Source organism: Centrocercus urophasianus, unplaced genomic scaffold (assembly GCF_019232065.1).
Source record: "Centrocercus urophasianus isolate 14NV4802_14NV808 unplaced genomic scaffold, USGS_Curo_1.0 seq_7, whole genome shotgun sequence".
Lineage (NCBI taxonomy): Eukaryota > Metazoa > Chordata > Aves > Galliformes > Phasianidae > Centrocercus > Centrocercus urophasianus.
This window is the reverse complement of record NW_024885310.1, coordinates 1,306,072-1,328,991: the sequence shown is the minus strand read 5'-3', so window position 1 is coordinate 1,328,991 and position 22,920 is coordinate 1,306,072. Positions and strand designations below refer to the sequence as shown.

The 22,920-nt window shown below is 40.7% G+C and overlaps 1 protein-coding gene across 1 annotated transcript in view; it reads right to left on the bottom strand.

Moving 5' to 3' along the window:
• Positions 1-410: 410 nt before the first annotated feature.
• The window catches only part of SLC6A5 (solute carrier family 6 member 5), a 24,804-nt gene continuing 2,294 nt past the window's right edge, over positions 411-22,920 (bottom strand). The window contains exons 3-15 of the mRNA XM_042837251.1: positions 22,567-22,698; positions 22,301-22,474; positions 21,683-21,824; positions 21,122-21,254; positions 18,744-18,878; positions 17,349-17,452; positions 15,554-15,678; positions 12,282-12,394; positions 11,876-12,007; positions 10,746-10,845; positions 5,055-5,155; positions 2,596-2,763; positions 411-566 (exon numbers count right to left, since the gene is read on the bottom strand). Of these exons, the coding sequence (XP_042693185.1) occupies positions 411-566; positions 2,596-2,763; positions 5,055-5,155; positions 10,746-10,845; positions 11,876-12,007; positions 12,282-12,394; positions 15,554-15,678; positions 17,349-17,452; positions 18,744-18,878; positions 21,122-21,254; positions 21,683-21,824; positions 22,301-22,474; positions 22,567-22,698 (1,715 nt within the window). The remainder of the gene's footprint in view (positions 567-2,595; positions 2,764-5,054; positions 5,156-10,745; positions 10,846-11,875; positions 12,008-12,281; positions 12,395-15,553; positions 15,679-17,348; positions 17,453-18,743; positions 18,879-21,121; positions 21,255-21,682; positions 21,825-22,300; positions 22,475-22,566; positions 22,699-22,920) is intronic.

Below are 22,920 nucleotides of genomic sequence, written 5' to 3'. Positions count from 1 at the left end.
TCAGTGTTTCTGCTCTGATCCCACATCTTGCTTACTGGCATTCTGTTTCAGTGGTCTCTGCTTGTTCACTCTCATCCTTCCCTTTGATGACATTGGTAACAGAATTCTAGTCCCACCTTTAGCTGTTACAAAGGATCTTTTGTTTATTCCTACACAGCCCAACAAAACTGGGGTATAACCCACTGTGCAACATGGTTTTGTTGTCTCAGTCAAAACATAATACAGCATGGGCATCACCTACCCCTGGAAATGGTCTAGCTAGGTCTCCCCTGTGGCATGCAACAGTAAATTCTACTTCTCTAAGCAACCACTTCCAGGCACTGCAGGAAAGAAAAAAAAATGGTGGGGAAACAAATCAGAAAGAATAGCTGAACAGGCTGACGATGTTACTGTCACCAAGGTAAGAACAATTAGCATTGGGTCCCCAGTTCTATGTCCTTCACTGGCAGTTTAAGTCCCAAGGAAGATGTTCCCAGTGGATCAATCATATTCATGTAACGTTCACCACGGTGCTTGGCCAAAAATGGACCCCAGTCTGGCTGTGGAGAGCACACCAGCTTGAGTCGCTGCAATGCAGGGAAGAGAAAAGAGAGTCTCATTTGGAGTTATGGAGCAAAACACAGAGCAGAAGGAAGAAAAGCAGGCTCATTTGAAGTTTTTGACAATGGCCCTGCAATGCTCCACCTCTCAGTGTTTGTTTCGTACAAAGTTTGCAAGGCCAATAGAGGATAAAGCGCTCAGATTTTAATTATTCATTCTCCCTTGCACCATGTAAGGGGAGCTCAGATCTACTGCTATAGATTGCCAGGTTCACTTACTGAAGGACATGTGCACAATTACTTAGCCCAGTCGTCTAAGCAGTGGGTAACTGCATTAAAATAATTGGATTTCTGTTTAGCATATTTCCCCAAAGTATACAAATGACCAAAAAGTAGTACATTGCTATGAATGAACCAGGATTCTCATTTGGAGATGACAAAATATTTCACTTCTATCCTCAGCAAAAAGAAAGAGGAGCACGTGAATGTGGCAAACAACAACAAACTTTTCATCTTTCTGCTGGTTTCCTTATTGAATAGATCATACGATTGGCTTTTTACAGGTAAAAAGGAAAGAAAACATATTTCTGATGACTTAAGAGGGAGCAATTACATGTTTATTACCCAATAAAGTGAATCAGGCCTCTATAGCAGTTATTTTAATCTCTACTTAATTGCCAGTTTGCAACACATACCTCCCAGATCAACCATAACGATTTTATGAAGCAGACCCAATGTTCAGAAAATACTGGGCTATGGATGAAATAACTTCAGTGAAAGCCCCTTCAAAACATGCCCAACTTTTTGGCATTTCTTTGGGTGCACTACCAGAAGGACAGTAAGGGTAGCATCCTATTTTTCAGGCCACATACTCTAGTACAGTACAGGTGAGTTAGAAGATCTGAAGCACAGCTGTTTGTCTCAAAGAGAGAAGCTTACAAAGCAGTAAACAAGCAATTCTAATTTCATGTTAACTCATCTCCAGTAGCAGTTCTCTTTCCTGACCTCTGCACTCCAACATGCACTACACAAAGGCTGAACAGCCCCTTTAGACAAGTGACTGCTGCCTAGTGCCAGCTGTGTACTTGGATGCTCTCCCTGGGGCATCTCACCACTTCATGTTAAATTCCTTTGCTCTTCACGAAATGTAAAAACACAATCTTTTCCCTTGGGCATATGTGATGTGACATACTGAGAGACCAAGTGAATATTCTACCTTAGTAAATTCTGCTCTCTTCATTTTTCTAGGTGTGTAACAGACCCGATGGATTTTTGCAGGAGAGCCAAACTGACAAAACTGCTATAAAAAGAGCAGATGAGTGCCTGCTGTTTATCCGAGGAGAGAATGGCACAAGCAGTACCAGCAAGGACAGAGCAAAACTGAGAAAGACTCAGAAGGGTACCGCCTCGTTTCCAGAGTGGTGAGAGGAAGCAGCAGGTGTCTGATTTACAAAACAAAGCCTAAAAAAGCAGCCTAGAAATCAAGTGCCACCTGTTTTTTTTTTTAAGCTCAGACATCACAGCAGGAGAGTTTATTCAGTCAGCAAAGTAGGTTGAGCTGTAGCGCATGAGATATTTTTATCTTTCTTATATTTAGGCTTCATGGATGGGCACAGCCTCCTGGAACAGCCCCGTGGGACTCAGGTACCACAGCCTATCACTCTGCAACCTGGCATGTTGTGATGTCATCCCCTAGAGCCCACGGGGCTCTTTGCAGTGCAGCACATACCAGTGGTTGGGTGAAGCTTACTGCTTTGACAGGCCACAAAGCTGGGATAACTTTCTTCCATTGACACCATTTCCAGGGCTTATGAAATTTGTAACATCTACTTCTCTTAAAAGCCATTAACAATTTAGGAGCATTTTGTTGAGGGATGGAGAGTAGAAGGTCTGTGTTCTAAATCACTGGAGCATCTCTCTGCAACACAGTGACTAGCCTACCAGTGAGTAAATCTTAGCAACATTAGACATTCAATATTACAAAAATCTATGTAAAATAAAAGAAGACAGTCTCCTGTGACCATATTTTTAAGCAGCAAAAAGACAGCAGAGTTACCTCAATAAATTTGCCTGGGGCTAGATGCATTTTTATCACAAACATCACTGGGATCCAAATAACTGAGCAGGCCAGCATCAGCCACCCAAGCACCATCGACCAGCCGGGGTAGTGGTAAGCTCCATAAGTCATCGGTTCCCATTGGTAAAAACTGAAGCAAAGAATGAACTGGAAACAAGGGAGGAAAAAGTCTGAATGAGCAAAACGAACTTGCTCTGTAGCCAAGGGCAGGTAGCTGTGCACACAGTTGCTGTGCAAGGGATATAAGTACATGCTGCTAGGCAGGGGGCTCTCACCAAACGTAATGAGCAGGTCAGAGAACAAATCTAATGAGTTTCATGGAAATCTTGCAAAATCCCACAAAAATCTGTACTTATGCCAGAAGAATTGAAATTAGAATCTTGCCCCTAGAGTAACAGGCTTTATTACATGGCCTATTGGCAGTTTTACCTAATGTGATTATGTTAAGTTACTCCATTTCAGTTATGGTATGAATAGCAATACATCTGCTTACATTTGTGCATAATTCAGTAACTTTTGGGAAATGCCTGTGCTTACAATAATTGCACACAGAAGATTTATAGCAGCATAACTAGGTAAAGGTGCATATAAAACGATTGGTTTTATTTCCAGAGATGTGGAGGAGCTGAGTCTAATATTAGACTATTGAAATGTATCAAATATTAGTTTTAAAGAAGTCATAATAGGAAAAAAATATACATATGTATTGGTTGGTTTTGCTTTGTCCATTTCCATAGCACAAAAATTGAATTATGAGTGATCAGTCTCAAATTATTTCTCACTCTAAGGTCACTAAATATTGCAGTTGGAGGAAACAGCAGCAAAGCATGAAAGCCTGAACTGACCTCACTTGCTTTCCAAATTTGCTTTTCATAAGAGACAACATTATTTCGTATTCCCTAGCTGTGATTACTGGCAGCAGCTAAGCCTGCAAGTCTGATCAGTAAAGCAACCAAGCAATTAGCAGAAATTGCCTTATAGTTCCCTTCAGAAGCTTAACAACGGTTCTAAAGCAGAACTTGAAAACAGCCACTGGAAGAAACTGGCGAAAAAGGAAAGAGAACATGTGCACATGTTTCTTAACAAGACCCACGAGGAAGCATATGTTCACACTGACACAGTCCTAATACTGTTGATTAAGATGGGCTACACTTTCAAACATGAATGTCCCAAACTACGCCGATATATTGCCACAGCTGCCACCAGGCAGGTGAGCCAGATCTGCATGTTTTCCAAGCATGGCAGCCCTATGCTTTGGTGAAGACAGTCGAGAAAATCTACATGAGAAGGCAGAACACTTCCACTGCAAATGATTCTATGAACACCTGCAATGTGCCTGTTGGAAAGATGGTTCTCAGCATTGGGTGTTTCTTCTCATAACTCAGGGCTCTGTTGAGTTAACTAAAACCAACCAGTCCCTTCCCCCATATTCCTCTATGCTAACACAAACTTCTTCAGTTTTCAGAAGAAATGACCTAATTCCTGAACTAACATTACCTGAAAGAAGTAACCAACTATGGAAGATGCCTTCTACCTCCTCTCCATCCCAAAATCAAAGAACTTTTCCAACACTGCACTGAGAGCATGATTTCATTCTGGTGCCAAAATATGGCACACACTCAAAGAGTATAATTGTATTTTGGGTAAAATATAAAGAAAACGTTAGAAGGTCAGACTGTCAACAGAACTGCAATATATTTAGCCCTGGGCTTGGAAAAAAGACCTAGAAACTACGCTTCATAATGGTAAAATGAAGTCCCCTTTTAGACTAAAGATGATGCTATGGAGTTGCTACATGGAAGTACAGCCTATCTAAAAGATATCGGTGTGGCAATGTTCATCTTGAAACGTCATATCGTTAAAGGCAGGCGGGCAGCAGCGCTGGCAGCCCGGGGAAGGAGGAAGAGGAGAAGGATGAGGGGGAGGAAGAAGAGGAGGAGGAGGAGGCTGCAGTCCCACTTCGCGCAGGACGCTGCCGCCACCTGCTGTCCTGCTCTGCCACCGGCACGGCGTGCCTCGGGGAAGCCCGAGTTCCTTGTCGTAGACAGGGAGAAACACCGAAGGGGGTTATATTTGTTATTAAGGGCATGTATATTTCAGCCTCTGATAAAAAATAGCTCCGGCTTTGCAGAGCAGCCGTCACGGAGATCTCCATGAAACTCTTTCCAAAAGCATATAACGTGCTGAAAACACATTTTTCCCTAGCAGACCCTAAGAAGAGAAAGGGACTGTGTCATTCTCTCTCTCTATACACACACACACACACACATCAAATACACACGCCCAGAATAACCAAACCATGCTGCTATGCCACGGTATGCTGTACCAGCATTTGGTACAAGCAGGGAAAGGCTTCAACAGTACTGCGGGGAGTCCCACCAGCCCACGAAGCAACAACAAAAAGTATACACAAAAAGGCACCAGCAATTCTTGCTTACTGTTAAGATAGTTGGAGTCACAAAGGCCCAACAGACTCGCCAGAATTTACTTGGCTGGAATCCAATCATCATTTCTATATCTTCACAAAACCTTTGCAATCCTGTAAGTTGAAAAGGTAAATGCAATTAGGGGGCGAAAGAAACTGGTTTCAATTTGCGACACGGCTTTTGTGATCCTTATGTCTAATTACAATAATAAATTGTTGACATGTTAGCTGAAAACCTCAACTGAAGGAATCTAACCACAAAGTCAAAAGTGACACAAATTCCAGTGAATTACTCGATTCCTAAGGATTAAAAACAAAAATGGAGCTTTTAGCAGAGATTAATCACTGAGTTTAGAACCTTCCAAGTGGAGCCATGATGAACATGTGCTGATTAACTGCAATTCTGTGCATACTTGTTACATTTTGAAAAAAATAAAAGCCTTACTAACAACAAAAATTAAATGAATTACTTTAGTTAAGATGTGTCTTCAGATGTGATGTGACATGCAGCCAGTAAAACCATCCAGCTGCATACTTGTATCAGCACAGATAATATCTGAGCCTCTGTATACCTACTGCAATTAAATCGCCTAACTTTGACACTGATCATCTCCTGTTATTTTTCAACCAATACGTAAGCAATGCTTAGAACTATTGGAGAGCTCCACAGAATCATAGAACAGCCAGGGTTGGAAAGCACATCAAGGATCATGAATTTCCAACCCCCTGCCACATGCAGGGCCGCCAACCTCCCCATTTAATACCAGCCCAGCCTGCCCAGGGCCGCATCCAACCTGGCCTTGAACACCTCCAGGGATGGACGGGGCATCACAGCCTCTCTGGGCAGCTGTTCCAGCACCTCACCACTCTCTCTGTAAAGATCTTAAGCATCAGTAAATCTTTAAAATTCTATTTAGTGTCATTCAATTGAACGGACTGACCGATGTGTTGATCCCTCAGATTATTGTATGGATTGCATCTATATGGTCATGTGAGTTAATGAAATGCAAACGATTGGGAAAATGCTATTTCAGACATTTCCAGTTATTCTCCTTGGCCATGCCACCCAACGAAAGTCAGTCTGCATTTCAGCCTGGCTCTGCACTACCGTACATATCAGTGGGCCCTCCTCAATTCCACAGCTATTTGAGATTTAACCACAAAAAATTAAAAACTTCAAGACTGAAACATGTTACAGCTCGTCTAATGGTGATGAGAAGAAGGAAACCTGGGGTCCTCCATTAAATGGGCATTTCAAACTTGGGCCAATTTGATTTGATAAAGTGGGTGATTGTCTCTGCCATTTCCATTGTACAAAGCATTATTCTACATTATTTAGTCTCTTTTCTATGATGTGGAGACATGGATAGAGCTTAAATATTGCTGGGAAGTCCTTCAGTGAAGTAGGAAATTCTCAGAAGAAAAGCAATGAATTGCTTTATGTTCTCAATGCCCTTAGAGCCAGCCGCTGCAGCTGCTGAACATAAGAAGGGATAATCCCCAGGTTTTATCTCCCTAATTTTGAAGCTTTTCTGCTATTACTGAGGAGAAATTAATCTATCCACCTGACTTCTAACAATTAAGAATGGATGCCCTAGCATACAAAAAAATAGCAATGGCTCAGTGCTCACTGTTCAGCATCTTCTGATACACCTCAAGGAGAACAGCAGGAGCTAGGGCAGCCCCAGAGCTGAGCTTAGCAGTGAGCCCAGAGTAAGCCAGCACAGGCAGATAGCATGCAAGAGAAAAGCTGAAAACTGTTACTGCAATAAAAAGATGAAAATCCAGAAACTAAAGAAGGTGGTACTGCAAGATCTGTGCCTATCTTTCTCATCATGTGCTTCTCCTTTTTGTAACACAAACCTTTGCATGCATGGACTGAATGTAAGACCCAGGACTGCTCTGTGATGGATGTGAAAGCAATCTTTGCAGTAGCTGGATGATTTGCCCCTCTGATGTGTTTTCCTGCTTATTCCAGCTCAGTGAACCATCTGAAGCAAGCTGCTTGGGAGAGATGTTCAGCAGCAGCCATCCCTGCAGCATGCTGCAGTAGCAACCAAACTGGTTAAACTGGTTGCAGCAACAAAAAGTGTAGGCTGAAGTGTCCACACATATTAGAGCTAGTCTGAGTGCTGCTACCTTGGCCACACTTGGAACTGCAATGGAGCTTTACCTCATGATGTAATTACCATAGGATTCTGCCTCCAAAATTTGGGCAAGCTTCGTGCAGATTTAACCAGATTTGCTTAAAACTTCAATGTTTAAGGAAAAAAAAAAAAAAAAAAAAAAAAAAAAAAAAGAGCTCTTTCTTGGAATTGTTGGCAAAAATTCAGCTTTGGGTGCTTTGAAGTACTTAAGTTCAGGCCAATGCAAATAAACACGTGCAGAACTGACACAGAAGGCGTCTCTTAGTGAATGATAGAAAATAGGTTCAAATGTGAAGGATGCTTTAGTTAGTAAAGCACTGATTCAATCTTAGTGCACCTGGTTTCTCCTTCAGATCAGTCAAGTCTGCTGTGTGACTTTGGGAAATCAACAATGTATCAAACTTCAGTTTTCCCCTTCTAAAGTAGGATGATGTATTCAAAGTGCTACAGGCATGAAATCCACTATGAAGTGCAATGCAAGCTAAAAACAGGATCTGCTTCAAACTTCTGCAGGTGAAATGTTTGTAACGAATGACATACTTCCTACCAACACACAGCAGCAGCTACCACTCACTCTGATGATGAACCTTCCTGACAACAGACTGCCATAAAAAAACTGTCTGGAAGGAGCTTGAATCAAGTTAAGGTCATGCATTCTCAATTCCAAGCAATTTCCTACAGTGTTTCACTGAAGCAGAAAGATCTTCATGCTTAGCTCTGCATTACAATACACAACAGTGGAAATAATGCTGATGATTAAGTTAATACCCACAGCTTTAAGTTATTCTTTACCAATCATGCATCATCATCATCTAACAAGTGGAGAACAAACATCGATGCTGGCAAATGAAATAAAAACCTGCACTTGGACAGAATAATGTAGCACGGCCTTCCTGAAAAAAATAAGTGATTGCAAGGAAATAACCAAGCGTGCCTCTTTTTAATTTAAAAATCTCAACAAGCAGAACATGTAACAAGAGCTAAGGAAAGATTTATTTCATCATAAAAGCACCTGCCACTATTCTACCAGCCTGCTTGCCATGAAGAGTACAAGTGTACAGAGAAAGGTGTCAGTGGAGTGTAAAACAAGTAATTGTCGGAGCTTGAAAATATATTGTGCCAATTTTAAGCACTGCTTGAAGGAATTTAACAAGGGCAACAGCCTCACTTGCATTTGCAAGATACAAATTTACGAAGATACAAGCTGTGTTTAGATTTAATACAGTACAAGTAGTTATGGTGCATTAGAGGAGTGAGTGATGAATGTAAAATAAATCCTTCGTTTTTCATGCTGAGAGTGGAAGATTTCAGTGTTTAAAAGTAAAGGTTAATTCCAGGTAACAATCTTTGAAATTGTCATATGAAAGACGTGACTAACATCTGTTGGTTAACAATCCATAGGTATGGAAAGCGCAGAGCAAATGATTTGCCATTTGTCAGATCTTCACCAGATCTGATTACTTAAGAAAATTTGTAATAAAGAAAAGATCTCCTCTACTCAAATCCTTCCTCAAATAGCAGCTCTGTAGCTATTCTGTATCATTTTACATTTTCCACAGAAATTAGTATTTTAAGGAATAATGAATGTATTGGGCAAAACCAAGCAAATTTAACAAAGTTCTGTACTATGAAGGCAGGCTTGTAGTTCTTCTGCCACTCAATGTTCAAAGGTGAGATAGAGCTATTTTCTTCCTATTTACCTTCATGCTTACTTAAGAACACACAGAGCAAAGGAATTCCACAGACTGGAGTAGCTTTTGAGGTCTTGAAAAATATTCTGTGCAAGGAATTTTTCTCTTCTGTACTGATGGCAATGGCTTAGAGGGCGCAATCTTGGCACAGGCCGAGTGACACTAATCATAATGATGGCAAAGAAGGGCAGCATCAAGTGTTTTTAGCATGGCATTGTTCAGGTATGTCCTCAGCAAACAGACAAGGAGGAAGGAGAAAAAAAAACAACTAAGTGCTCACCCAGTGCTAAGTGGGAACACAGAACATGCAAACTGTGCATGTCTTCACGGAAACTGAAGCGTGGAGAAATGACAAATTTCCAGCATTGAATTTCAGACCTAGAGTTCTCTAAATAATCCTCCAGATCCATCTCTAGACATGGCCTCGGGAGGTATCTCAAAGCATGACTCTCAGGTCACTTGAGAAGATCGTTTGCATGTAAAGCTGATAGCAGTTACCAGAATCATCTCACTCACAGACATTACACTTCTAAACCAGCTCTAATCAACATACATACATTTCAAGGACATTAAATAATAATAATAATAATAATAATAATAATAACAATAATAACAATAAAATAAAAATGCGAGCAATCAAAAACTACTGACATGTTGTTTTTGATATTTTCCATTATGTTCTGTAAGACTGCAATAGGTCATAGCTGACTTAAATTAAACCACAATTAAGTTTAAACCACTTGAGCCAGCCCACTGGAGTGGACATCGCCAGAGCTAGAATACACTGCTCTATTTTCATGAAATTAGAGAGGACAGGGCAGGATGAATTGCCTGTCCTTTCTATAGCAGCCAATTCTCAAGTAAGAGTTTTGAGTTATGTCTGATTTTTCATACATTTATTTTATTTTACTCCATAACCTAAGTAGATTTAAGTGCACAGCACTAGGACCTAAGATCATTCTGCTATGTATACATCCCTAGAAGAAAACCTCAGGATTGTTGAGGACAAGCTGATTGAAAATAAATCATTCACTTCTGGGTATGGCAAGAGCAGAAACAGCCTTTACCTTGCTTTCTTTGACACCAAGACTCAGCACTTCTTTCGCTTCTGAACACAAGTCATAAGTGGCATCAGCATGCTCCAGATATAAGTTAAAAGCCTGCTATATAGCAAGATCATCACATGTCCTACTAGTTACCTTAGATAACACACTTCCAAGAATCAATTTCCCCAGAGTGGGCAAGTTTGGGAACAGTAATCAGCTGATACTGTTAGCTATGGAGGCATCGAGGTAACTGCACTGCTTTACAATAAAGGTAATCTTTCCCATCACTTGAAGTGTGGGTTGATGTAAGCAGTGCTACCACTGTGCATAGGTAATCACTCTGAGTAGCAGCATGTCTTCATTCTGTGTTGAAGAGAGACCCTCTAAAGGGAAAGCTGGATGTGCATACGGAAAATAAATCCTTCAGAAGCTGCTAAATGCAAGTTTGCTCAGAGTTTAACCTCGTAGAGTTGGTGTGTGGATGAACTCCTGGAGAATTACCACTAAATGCTTTGTCTATTCTTAGCATTGGCTAAGAATGCTCCCATGCTCTCAAAACATTGGCTTTAAGCTACTGATAGAAAAAGGACAGTAAGCTGTATAAAATATTTTTTTAAATATACAGGTTTAAAGGAATCATAATAATGAAGTCCCAGAATGTTTCATTCAAAATAATGGTTCTGAATTCTTGGGTTTTCTTTCTACAATAAACAAATAAATACAAATAAATGTCGCACCTTTTCTTGAGAACTTAATGATAACATTTACTTTACTGTGTACTGAAACGCTGCTTTGACATAGGCAACAACAATATTCTTACCATAAATGTAGGAAACTCCAACAAGCTCAAATATAGCAATGATGACAAGAGAGTAAGAAGCTGCGTAAGTGTCCACAAGCTGTAACATATACATTCCACCCTGAGGAAAAAAGAAAAGAGCAGTTACTTGTGGCCTACATGCCTCTCCATGTGCCAAAATAACCCTGTACTAAGCACTAAGGTGGGAAAACCAGACAGGAGCAGGACACAAGATCCTTTTCTAAGCAAGCATCCAAGAGACAGAGATTCAAGCCACATTACTATTTCTTCCTTCTACTAGAGCAGTAGCGGATGTTCTGCACCATAGACCATCTCATCTAGAAAAGAAACAGAAAGAATGCCAGATTGTGGTGACTGAAACACCCTATGAAGGGGAAGACATAGATGTCACTCCTTTTAGATTAAGAAATGCAATTCAATTGGCACCACCAAGTACAACACCCAAAGCAAAATCACCATTGAAACTAGAAATAATAGTGAGTCCAACTGATTTGGATGAAGAAAGCCTGAAGCAATATAACTCAAGCGAATGAAGGACTGAATCCATCCCAAACTTTGGAACAGCAGAGTCACGCTGGTAGCTGGTGAAGTAAGGCAAAGAAAGCCAAAGAGGGGAAAAGGATGGATAAGTGTTACAGAGTCTGCACAGCTCCTCTTGAAATTGTTCAGCTTACAATGCTGGAGGAAGTAGTGGAAAGCAGGCAGTGAGGATTATCTGTGGTAGACGAGAATTTCATTATTAACTGTACAGTTTGCCAGGGCTATCAGTGCGTATCTATGTTACCCATGTGAGGGAAGGCACCCCAAACTAACACACGGGTTTAGATGGCATATCAACTTTTGGGTTTTTTGTTTTGTTTCTAATCAAATACCTGACTTATATGACTACTTGGAGATGCTTGGTTAGGAATTAATTTTAAGAGAGTCAGACTTTCAGAAAGATTTGAGAAACCAAGTCCCTTAAATGCATCTCAGCCAGAGCGTCCATGCACAAAGCTTTCAAACTCACCTGGTGTCTTTAATCATTCGAATTCTGCTTCCTATTTTGTGACCGTTTCTTGCAAGAACAGAGAACGGCCACCAGAGGGAGACTGGGGGCAGAGAGCGATGCTCAAAGACTGTGTCATTACCTGAGTGATCATAGGAAATCCCATGATGAAAAAGGAAATGCAGCACCCAAGAGTGAACAGTGCCTTGTGTGTACGTAAGTATTTGGGGAATTCATCTGAAACAGAGGTCACTATAGTCTCGATAGTGGCAAACTGAAAGACAAAATAAAGAGATTCACTTTCACACACACTGTGTATGCAAAATGGTCCAACTGGATATACTGCAAAGCGAGACAGAGTGTTCCTAATCCTTGGTGTTAATTGCTTGGATGCCAGTGCCAAAGCGTTGCCCGAATCATTTCAGTGCTGATGGCCTTAATTCTTCTCTTTGTAAGTCAGTACATAGACCATACAGAAAATAGCAAGCAATCCCCACACGTAAATAGGAAAAGCACCAAGAAAAGGATGGAAAACAAAAGCATTTTACCATAGTGTCCAATCCAAGTGTCAGAAGCATCAAAAAGAATATGATAGCCCAGAATGGAGAGAGGGGAAGCCTAGTTAAAGCTTCCGGGTAAACAACAAAAGCAATCCCAGGACCTGGAAATGATAAAATAAAGTTTGTGATAAAATTAATTGTATTCATTTGGTTGACCCTATAGGAAAAAAGGAGGGAGAATCGAAAAGTAACATTTCAAAGTATAATGCTACATTACTATGCATGATAAAAGTAAGAAGCAATCCAGGTCAGTCTCTGCTGTATACAGAAAGATTTTACCACTTTAAGACTGAGTCTCAAATGGTTAACTTCCATTTTAGCTATAAGGTTCAAGAAATTTGCACACTGCTACCTTCCAAGCTGCAGAACACACTTTTAACCACTATGCTGACACACTGATCCAAACAAGCGTAAACAAAGCCATGTATTATGGCTGTTTTTTTCTCACATAGCAGAACAGACGTTCTGTTCTAGCAGCACATGAAATAATCTATGTAGTCAACTCGTGAAGCGTTTCGTATTCTTTCTGAACATGAATTTTAACAGCAGTGTGGTCTGTTAAAAGCAGGAAAACTCCAAAGGTTTTGCACATGTTGGAACTTTAGAAGTCAAATGACCTTGAACTTTCATTTTAAATTACTAAAGCCTTTCAGTAATGTTGGGATGTTCTTAGTCAAACCATGAGAGTAGAAACAAAATAGATTGCCTCTCCTTTCATGAAGAGAATTTTATTTTTCATCGGGAACACAAGTTTTTCCTGAAAGACAGATTCTAACTGAGAATATTATATAGTACTTCAGATTCATATCTTAACAAAAAAAGGTCCCTTCCCATTCCAATCAACAATTTGCATTCAGGTTACTGCATGCTTTGAAGGCAGATTATGTTGCATCATGACTGACCGTCTTGCTGTCCTAAGTAATATGTCACCTCCGGGTAAATGAACCAGGTGAACCAAGTGATTCCTCTCTACCTTCCTGCCTCCCAGATCCTCCAGCCCTCTCCTCAGCTGTTCCTTCAGAGCAGATTCACCCAAGGACGATAAGCTCCTTACGATAAACTGACTGCAAAATGGTTTGGACTGCAGGGTGCTTAACCTTGATCTAAAATAAAAATTGAGCAAAAACACAATGGTTGCGCTTTAATTCTTCCTAATCACCTGCCAGGCTTACATCAGAAATTGATAGATGTGCTCTTGCGTCGTGCCCGTCTCCCATCTCACCACTGAATTGATGATACTTCTGTAAAGAGGTTCTTCATCTCACAACCAGAACTTTCATATAAGGACTATGAAATGCAGACACACTATCCAGAAAGCACATGTGATCACATACAGCAATAAAACCTGTCTTACTACCCCATCCCTAGGCTGGACTCAAATGACACCTAGCCAAGACAAGTTTAACACAACTTGGAGATGAAGACTGACCCTCAGCTAAACTCACACAGTTTTTCCCAAACGCACTGGTCTAATTCATCCAGAAGGTTGGGACTGCAACAGTACTTTTCCATTCCTACTTAGCTGACTGGCAGACCAAAAAAGAAGACATGAAGCACCAAAGAATTAATTGACATGGCATTAGCCTGCAAGGGTACTAACCCCTACAACTTTCTATCAAGAAACATCTTGCCAGCTGGCCATCCTCTCTGGTCAGCTCAGAAGTACGGCAAAGTCTGTGTGAATATGTATATTTCAGTCTCAAATAGGAAAAAAACAGAAGGAAACTGAGAGTCTTTTATTTTTCTTAAGTAGCAAAGCATCTTGCTCCCTTCAGTGCTATTCATTTTGCCTTTAGTAGCAGGTTTCTAATGAGCAATGAGAAATATCAGGGTTCTGAGAAAAGGTCAATCCATTCTACTGGTGCTTGTTCCATCAACTACAGGATTTCTGCTTCCCATTTAGCTCTGATAAAATTATCAAATACATATTAACCTTAATACCTAATTTTTCTCCTACCATGAATGTTATCATACATAAATGAAGGAAACTTTTCTCGATTTCTATCCCCTACTAACAATTCGCTGATACCATTTCTGAATCACGATTCTCAATCAGCCTTAGGCAATACATGATGCCTTATGGCACTGGATTTATCTACACAACAAATCTCAGGAAAAATGTTTTGTACCTTTGCATTAATGCAGGCAGCAAGACACTTCACCTACAGAAGTCACCAGCATACAAAATTCCCTTCTTGAACTCCTTAATCTTTCTTCAGTTCAGAGCCTCCTTTTACTCTGTGCTATTGCAGGGTGAGGGGGGCATAGCACGGGCAGCTTTCCCATAGCTCATGGAGAAGCTACTAAAATACATTATTTCAGTGCTTCAAGGTGGCTCTGTGTTGAAGGTTAGTACAACACACTTAGCACCCTCACACGTACACAGAAACAGCTATGGTGGGAAGTGTAAATCCGTGTGTAAGTTATTGTAAAATGACTTCAGGCTCGTCCTTTTAACACAGTTTGAAATGATCCTGAGGGTTGGCATAGACTTGAAGTGCTGCACATTTCACAGGAAACAGAGCTGAACTATCCCACTATAATTCAGCCCTTTAAGCTTCTTTGAATAGTACCCCTTCCTACATCCTGCTGCTTCATATCAAATCATACACAACATTTTCCTCCATCAGCCGCACTCTCCTCATATCAATTCAGCTCTACCAATTAAGATGTTATAGATCCACATTTCTAATCATCTCTCTTCATAATTCAAGGCTTTCTTCATCTGTACCACTATAATACATTCCAGACGAATTTTTTCATTTCACTGTAGAAGCATCTCCATCCTCCCCACTGTTCAGAAGCATAATCCACATCTCAAGTTGTATTTCTTCCACCCCCATGCTGCAAAGCCCCCTGCTTCCCATCCAAGATCTCCACCATCAGGAACAAATTCTACATCGACCAGGATGTAACAAGGCAGCAGCAAAAAGCAGCTGACTGCTCGGATTATATAAAGGAGATACCTCATTCAAAACACTCATTCACAAAGAGCTTTGAAATGAATTTCACCTTGCTGCTTTCTCTTATCAAATGAGTGAGATCTTTACTTCCAAGTAATGAATACTGGACTTTTTTCTGTATCAAGGTGCACATAAGTAGATTACTGATCCACACCATTTAGAAGCCAGTATTCCCACCTTCACTGTCGATAGAATCATCAGTAATAGAGATGAAGGCGTCACCAGAACTGTGGTGTTAATGAAATTAATGAAATGAAATTCATTAACATGAGTTAATGAAACGGCAGCATACCCTACCTTGGTCTGCCACAGCTTCAATATTCACTTTGAGCTCGTTTGCCATGAAGCCAATAACTGAGAAGATGACAAAGCCGGCAAATATACTTGTTGCACTGTTGGTACACGTGACTATCAGTGTGTCCCTGGAAAGAAAGCACAAAAAGGGAAGTTTCTGTGTGCATTTCAAGACTCTCACATGACATATGCATCCTGTAGGAACACCGACAAAGAGGAACTTTAATACTTATCCAGTATTTTTGACACCGGTCTGAGATGATGGAAGTCTTGAGTCCTGTCCACAATTATATCCTTATGGGATTTTTATTTCATCTTCATGATAACAGTTTGAAATACCTCCCCTTACGCTACTATGACTGAAAAAGAAAGTAGTTTGCTCTAAATGTCTTCCAAACGTGGCTATGATTGCTAAAATTGCTTATTTTTACCGGTATTTCTTTGTCAGGAACAGAACTAAATGCAAACTGAAAAGTTATTAAGAACTTCAATGAGTTGACAGTGCTTCTGGAAAGGATGACAGAGCATCACTTAGCAGGAAGGATTACATTAACTATTTGGACTTATGGAAAAAATATACACTTTTATTTAATTTAAAAAAAAAAAAAAAACATTGTGGATTAATATCTTTTCAAAAGCCAGATAAGTTTTAAGGAAACATTTTATGCATGTACCACCAAGTGATTTTATGTAAATTTACTCCAATCCTAGATTATCTAATAATGTTTCAACTGTATATGTAACTGAAAACTAGAATTCTAGAATTTCATCTGCATTATAATGTAATGGTTTTAAAAAGTGAAAGGGAAAAAATTGTCAAGCTTCATTTCAATATTCAAGATACACTGTAAAATTAAGCAGATTAGAACTAAGTCCTTCTTACTGTTTTTTCTTCACTCTTCCCATCCCTATCATATGTTAAGCATGCATAAAAGCCTTAATATTTTTATATATTTCATTACCATCTATTACTTTCAAATTTTTCATTAATATTTTCAATTGCTGCAAAACTGCTAAATTAGTGTAGAAAAAAATTGGTATGACACCTGAACCATTTTTTTCTCTTACACTCATTCCTCGTCAAAAAATAGAAGCACAGGGCAAACATATTCAAAGGCAGAATCCAAAGAACAGGAATCAGAATGAGTTTGTTTCAAGGGAAACAAAACTGACTCTAAAGACAGCACAAAGCATCGGTGAAGCTTTCTGCTCATCTCCCTTGCTTTTGTTTTTTCCTCCCATCTGCAGGGAGTTATTGTGCAGATTTCTTGACAAAACCTATACTATATCACTAAAACAATCACTTCCCTCACAAAAGTAGTTTCAAGAGCTGGAAGCTGAAATAACTTCATGCAATACGTGTGACTGGGGGAAAAAACTATTTAAGAGTTGAGAAGCACATACAGAAGTTGCATGCTAAACTTAAGCAGGTATGAACAATAGCAAACTTCAGGTTATTGCACACCCAGGTCATTCTTCAATAGGCACTGACTGTTGGCATGGCTTCATAAACACTGCTCACAACTGTTGGCAGCTGCTCAGATTCTCTTTCAACTTAAAACTGCCAACTCTGAAAATGAAGCGTCAATAGGGACTATAATTAACTGACAGTTCATCTTGAGACCCAGATTAGATTAGGACCTGGAGAGAAGAGGCAACAAGACAAAAAGGGGAGGGAATGAAAACTAAACACTATGGAGCAGTAGACACTTCAGTGCACATTTCTGCAAGATGTAAAATAACAGCGTTTTTGGACAAGATCTCTTTAATAAGTCTGATGGACTTTATTCCCACATACCTGTAGCAGTTATTATGGAATTTGTTGTAAGAAGAGAGAGTAATTAGACCTCCCCACGCTGCAGATAAGGAGAAGAAAATCTGAGTGGCAGCATCCTTCCAAACCTAAATAAGACAGACAGGAGAGGAAATTGCATTGGCTTCAGGAAAGAATTAGTGAGATCAATAACACTAAGAATTACTGCTGGGGATTAACACATAAGTAGTTCAAATAACATTTGGAGCTGTGGATGTGAATAAAACAGTATTTACAAATAAAATCCCACCCTGAAATACAGCACTCATTTTATTAGGAATACTTGTTCAGCCCAACTGAAATGATAATACGTCATCTTGGCACAAGGGCACAAGTATTCAGCACACTGTGTTGCTGGGTACTTGTCAATCTAAATACATTCAGCAAAGGGAACACAAACGAAGAGGAAGAATTCTGCATTGGGCACTGATGTGACAGTGCTGTTATCTTCTTAAGGAAAGCAACGCTGTTCTGTGATTCTGTATTGTTTTGAAAGATGTAATGCTACCATCACCAAAGGATCACAGTACTCATTGTTTATAGAGATAAGGACGTGAAGGCCTGTAAAAGTCACACTGCTATTGACAGAAGGAGGTGCTCACGTGCCCTTTCAAGCAACCGAAATTGATGCGTGGGTTCATGCCCACACAAATACAGAGGAGGTGTGTTTTTGTAGCGTGTTTCACTGGTTTATTCAGCAACATTCAGCTGAAATTTAAGTGAGAAATCAGAGTTGAAGCATGCAGACCAGCCCATCTTTTCCAAAGAGCCAAGCCAGGTACTGAGTCCTTTATTTCCATACTGTTCTAGATGGAAAAGAACATTATTTCTTATAAAGTAGCTACTGTAATGATCACAGCTGTTCCGTGTAAGTATAAATGCTGTTGAGGGGGAAGGTGTTAGAGTAAGTTGTATGATTTACATCTCAGGCTCATTTTTCAGAACCATTGAATTTATTCAGTGAGAAAAATGCACGTATTCTCCGAATTTCTGAAGATATTTACAGAGAAACGCAGCTTGTGTTACCAATCAAAGTTTCACGTGTTTGTTCAAGTCAACACAGCATCCACTTGGATGGCAGCATGCAAAAATCTCTATCTCCCTTTTAATTCCCCATTTTAAATGCATCTACTCTGAGAGATTTGGGTGAGACATTAAACGTGAAGTAAACGCCTCATGTTTATACCTATAGGTACAATATAAGGTGTGTGCACACAAACAACAAACAGCCACAGCAACAACGCTCCCCACACAATGAATGGGATTCCACTGATGACAGGACTGCCTCTGCACACGCACAAAATGGTTGCAACAGCCATTAAGTGAGAAATCTGTATGGATTATTCATCCTATCAGTTACGAGTGCAGCAAGCAGCTCACCATAGCATCAATGAGCTTCTCCCACTTGGGCGTGATGAAGTACCAGATCCCAGCTCCAGCCCCAGGTAGTGTCACACCTCGGATAAGTAGGATGATGAGAACCACGTAAGGGAACGTTGCTGTGAAGTACACGACCTGGACAGACCAAAAAGATTGTTAGAAGGGATTATTTGTTTTATAAGAAGAGGAGGAAAGAACTGGAATTGTTTCACTATTGCCTTAAAAAAAAGGAATTACTGGGGATCAGAGAAAACAGCCAGGGGATAAGACTAGGACGGAGCTGTAATTTTTTTTTACATCTCTTCTTACTGCTGGAAACAGGAATAATATCAATGATAACAACTGGGATTGCAGAGGAGAAGAAAAGGAGAAGAGAAAGCCTGGAGATCAACAGTAATTTAAAGCTAAGTGGAAACACCATGCTTGATCTTTACCCAGAGGAAACTAATACAACTCACTGGAACTCAAATACCACCTAAAGATCCAAGTTTTTTCCCATGTATTGTGCATTTTTCCTTATTTATCTAAGCCAGAAAATATCAGTCGGTACCTCTTAATAATTACATATCTGCATAAAAATATTCATGGACTCAAAGCAAGGACAAAAAAAAAAGTCAGCGGAATGATCCAGACAGACATAATAATCATTGGGTCTAAAAACACAGCAGAGGTTGTGCATTAAATGTCTTCATAATTATCTAGTACAGAGCAGGGCTCTCTCTAGTCAAATAAAATGGCAACCCATTACAACCCGTTAGGCCATATTCTCTACCCAAAAGTATTTAAAATCCTTTTACATTTCAACTTCTGGATCCCAGAGGAACTGAAATCCTCTGAGCTGAGGTGACTTTTGAAACTGCTTTTCCAGCTTTCTCCATGCTGTTTCAAGGGGCATTTCAAGAAGTTGCGTTCAGTGCAGTGAATGGAGTTCCATTTAGCCATAGCGAGTGATAAAATCTATTTCCATCTAAGCAGTATTCCTGGGAAATAGATACATCAGCATATTTGCACTTGGCTTTTAAAGGCGTGTACAGGCAGATCAGATTCCTGTTTTCACTGCATCTCAGAAGCAACTGAAAAAAAGTACTCCAGAGAGAGAGAGAGAAATTCTTATACAGGAGAGCCGGACCATACGGCTATTCCACATGAGTGTTGTTTCCACTCTTCATCTTAAAACAAATTTGCTTGAGATTTCTTAAGTAAACTGGAACATAATTAAGCTAGCCTGATGTATGCCTGATGTTCTTATCTTAAACCTAGAGGCGATTCTGTCATTTAGATAAGACCTACATGAATTCAGCAGGCTAGTAGCCTCCACATCAGTACAGTACATACAGGTTTCAGACTTCCAAAGCCAGCTGACTTTACCAGCCTGGTCCTTAGCACATTCAACAGACAGACCAATACTGCTGCAATTCACCACAGCAGGCACTTTGCTGACAGCCAGACTCTGGAGCCAGAGACAGAGCTGTTTTGCAGACTGACATATCTCAGTGTAGTTAGAGTAACTTTTCCCTGGTAGTTTAGTCTCCAGATCTGTGCTATCCCAGAAAACTTCTACTTACACCATTCTATTCTGATGCAGCTTTGTTTGTTTGGTTGGTTGGTTGTTTTGAGGGACATCAATTTTTCTCTGTCTACATTTTGGTACAGCTCATCTCACATTTTAATCTGCAAGCAGTGCAGTGGCACTGATGGAAAAGTCTCACACACTGCATTCGGTGCGATGAAATACACCCAAACCAGCACTGCCACCAAAGACAGGGCAGCGTTTCCCTGCTCAGAGAGCTGCCTTGCCAACCAGTACACCTGCACTTCCCTGTCCATGAGAGCACAGCTTCCTTCTTTACATGGTCGCAGGCTGTAGTAGCTGGAAATGTGAAAAGGCAGAGAAAGGGGTCTGGGTTAAGGAAAGGAGCAGTTTCAGAAAGTTGCCACCGATATTCAGGACAACAGTGTACATAATGCCACTGCTCACATCCACCACAGGACTGTTTAGGTTCAGTACTAATTTAAAACTTGTTGCATATCATCTTCATTTTTGTCATGGATTCCCTAATTATAATGATAATTGAAGTGACTGCAGAATTTTTGATGAAGGCCACACACAAAAGGGAAGGCACTATTTTTGCCATCCAATTGCTAAGTACAGCCAAAGGGCTCATTTTAAATTCAGTGCAGATTAGGGAGCAAAGGCTAACACAAAATTATCTTTTTAATATTATGGCCAGATAACAAATCTTGGAAAGGAACGGGGCACTTCATTACTGCTTAGACATTTGTTGAAACCAGCTCTCAGAGCTTTAAAGAGTGGCATGATTCCATCAAAGCAGTGTGCTGCTTTCCTGGAAGAGTGCAATTGCAGATGATTTTCTTACTTTTCCTGATGACTTGATTCCTTTAGCAAGGGAGGCATACACAATCACCCAGGCGAGAAAAAGAGACAGCGCCAGTGGCCACCTAATCTCACCGGGGTATTCAATCCCTGCTGAAATCTTCAATACAAAGTACCTAAAATAATAATTAAAAAAGAAAAAATACATTTAAAAAACATAGAAAAAAAAATACAACTGTAGAGAGTAATTCAGTGCAAAATCCTACAGCATTTTGTTCTGCTTTAGCATCCTCAGTGGTCCCTCTAGAAGATTCCAGTGAATCTCACCACGTATTATTTTATGTATCCGCACTGCAGTAGGAAATAAAAATGCCAAGCGTGGGCCAGCACTCCAGCTGTGCTAAGCACCACAGGAATAGGACAAAAACACAATCCTTACAAATGAGCTTTCATTGTTATTACACATAAAAGCGGGTATCATTTATCGCCCTTAAAGATGACATTTCCAGTCCTCCAAATAGTTTGTCCCTGCATTATGAGTGACTATCTGTGCTACTGCACATTTTGAGGTAAGTAACATAACATTGTTAAGTAAAGATCTTACTTGAAGTATTCTTCACTTCCACTGACAAATGTCTTATTTCCTTCACTGGTAAAGTTAACCATAGTCAAGTTTGGATAGGCACTCATACAGAAAGTAGAGTTCTTGATTTGTATTTTTGGATGGTCACCAATGATGCATGAATCTGGGGTTGAGAGGAGAATAAGAAGGAAAAGAAAAAAAGTTGATTGGATTGTTTTACCATTTGAGCATAAAATGACAACAAAAGCATTACTTGAAATTCAGTTGTGTTTGCTTTCTGTAATACTTCGCTTGCAGGGGGCTCGAAGAGTAGTGAGTCTCAGTATCTGACCATTTTCCCCCTTATAGCTAAAAGCCCAAGGCATAAAAGGGGTCTGAACGAAACAATTCGAGGGGAAAGCTTACTTCAAGCTCATCACAGGCCTGTCCAGCATAACACCTTCCTTCCTATGTAGATGTAGGCATTCCTATTGAGATGCTCAGGAGCTCAGCCCCACAAAAGAGAAGCACATCGCTAGCAGCAGGATGGGGTCAGATTTTACCCAGGAACCAAATGCATACTCAGGGACACAGAGCCAGCAACGGAGCATGGGAAAGTGTGGATTTTGGATGAAGAAAGCCCCATCAGCCCCCACTTACCCAGTAAAAGCTTGTTTTTGTCTTTACAGTCCGGCGTGTTCCAGGGGTTGTTACAGGACGCCCAAGGGAGAACGGGTACAAAGGAGGCAAAAAGGTAGAAAAGAGTGTAGCACAGGATAATGTTGTAATATATGGCTATCAGAACGGAGATGATCAACATCGCGATGCCGCAACCTGAGAGAGGAAAAAAAACACCAGCCAAGAGGGAGTCCAGCAGGGGGGGCTCCCCAAAAGCAGCCCGGAGGGGCTGCTGCTGTCCCGCTCACCTTGCAGGGCGGGGATAGCTTTCCACACCGACACGGGGCCCTGGCTAGCGAACTGCCCCAGGGAGACCTCCAGAAAGAAGATGGGGATGCCGGCAAGAGCCAGCATCATCAGGTAGGGGATGAGGAAGGCACCTTGGGGGAGAGAAGGAGGAGAGCAGAGCATAGCGTGAGTCACGGGGGGCGGCAGCGGCCCGGGCAGCGCGCAGCACCGGGAGGGTTCGGCAACACCGAAAGTGGTTCTCTTTGTTTGCAGGTACCGGTGCCCGCAGCCCCGATAGAGAGTGACCTCTGCTGCGTTTCCAGCTCTATCTCAACATGGTAAAAGCGTCAGCTGAGGATTTTAACAGCCCCCCC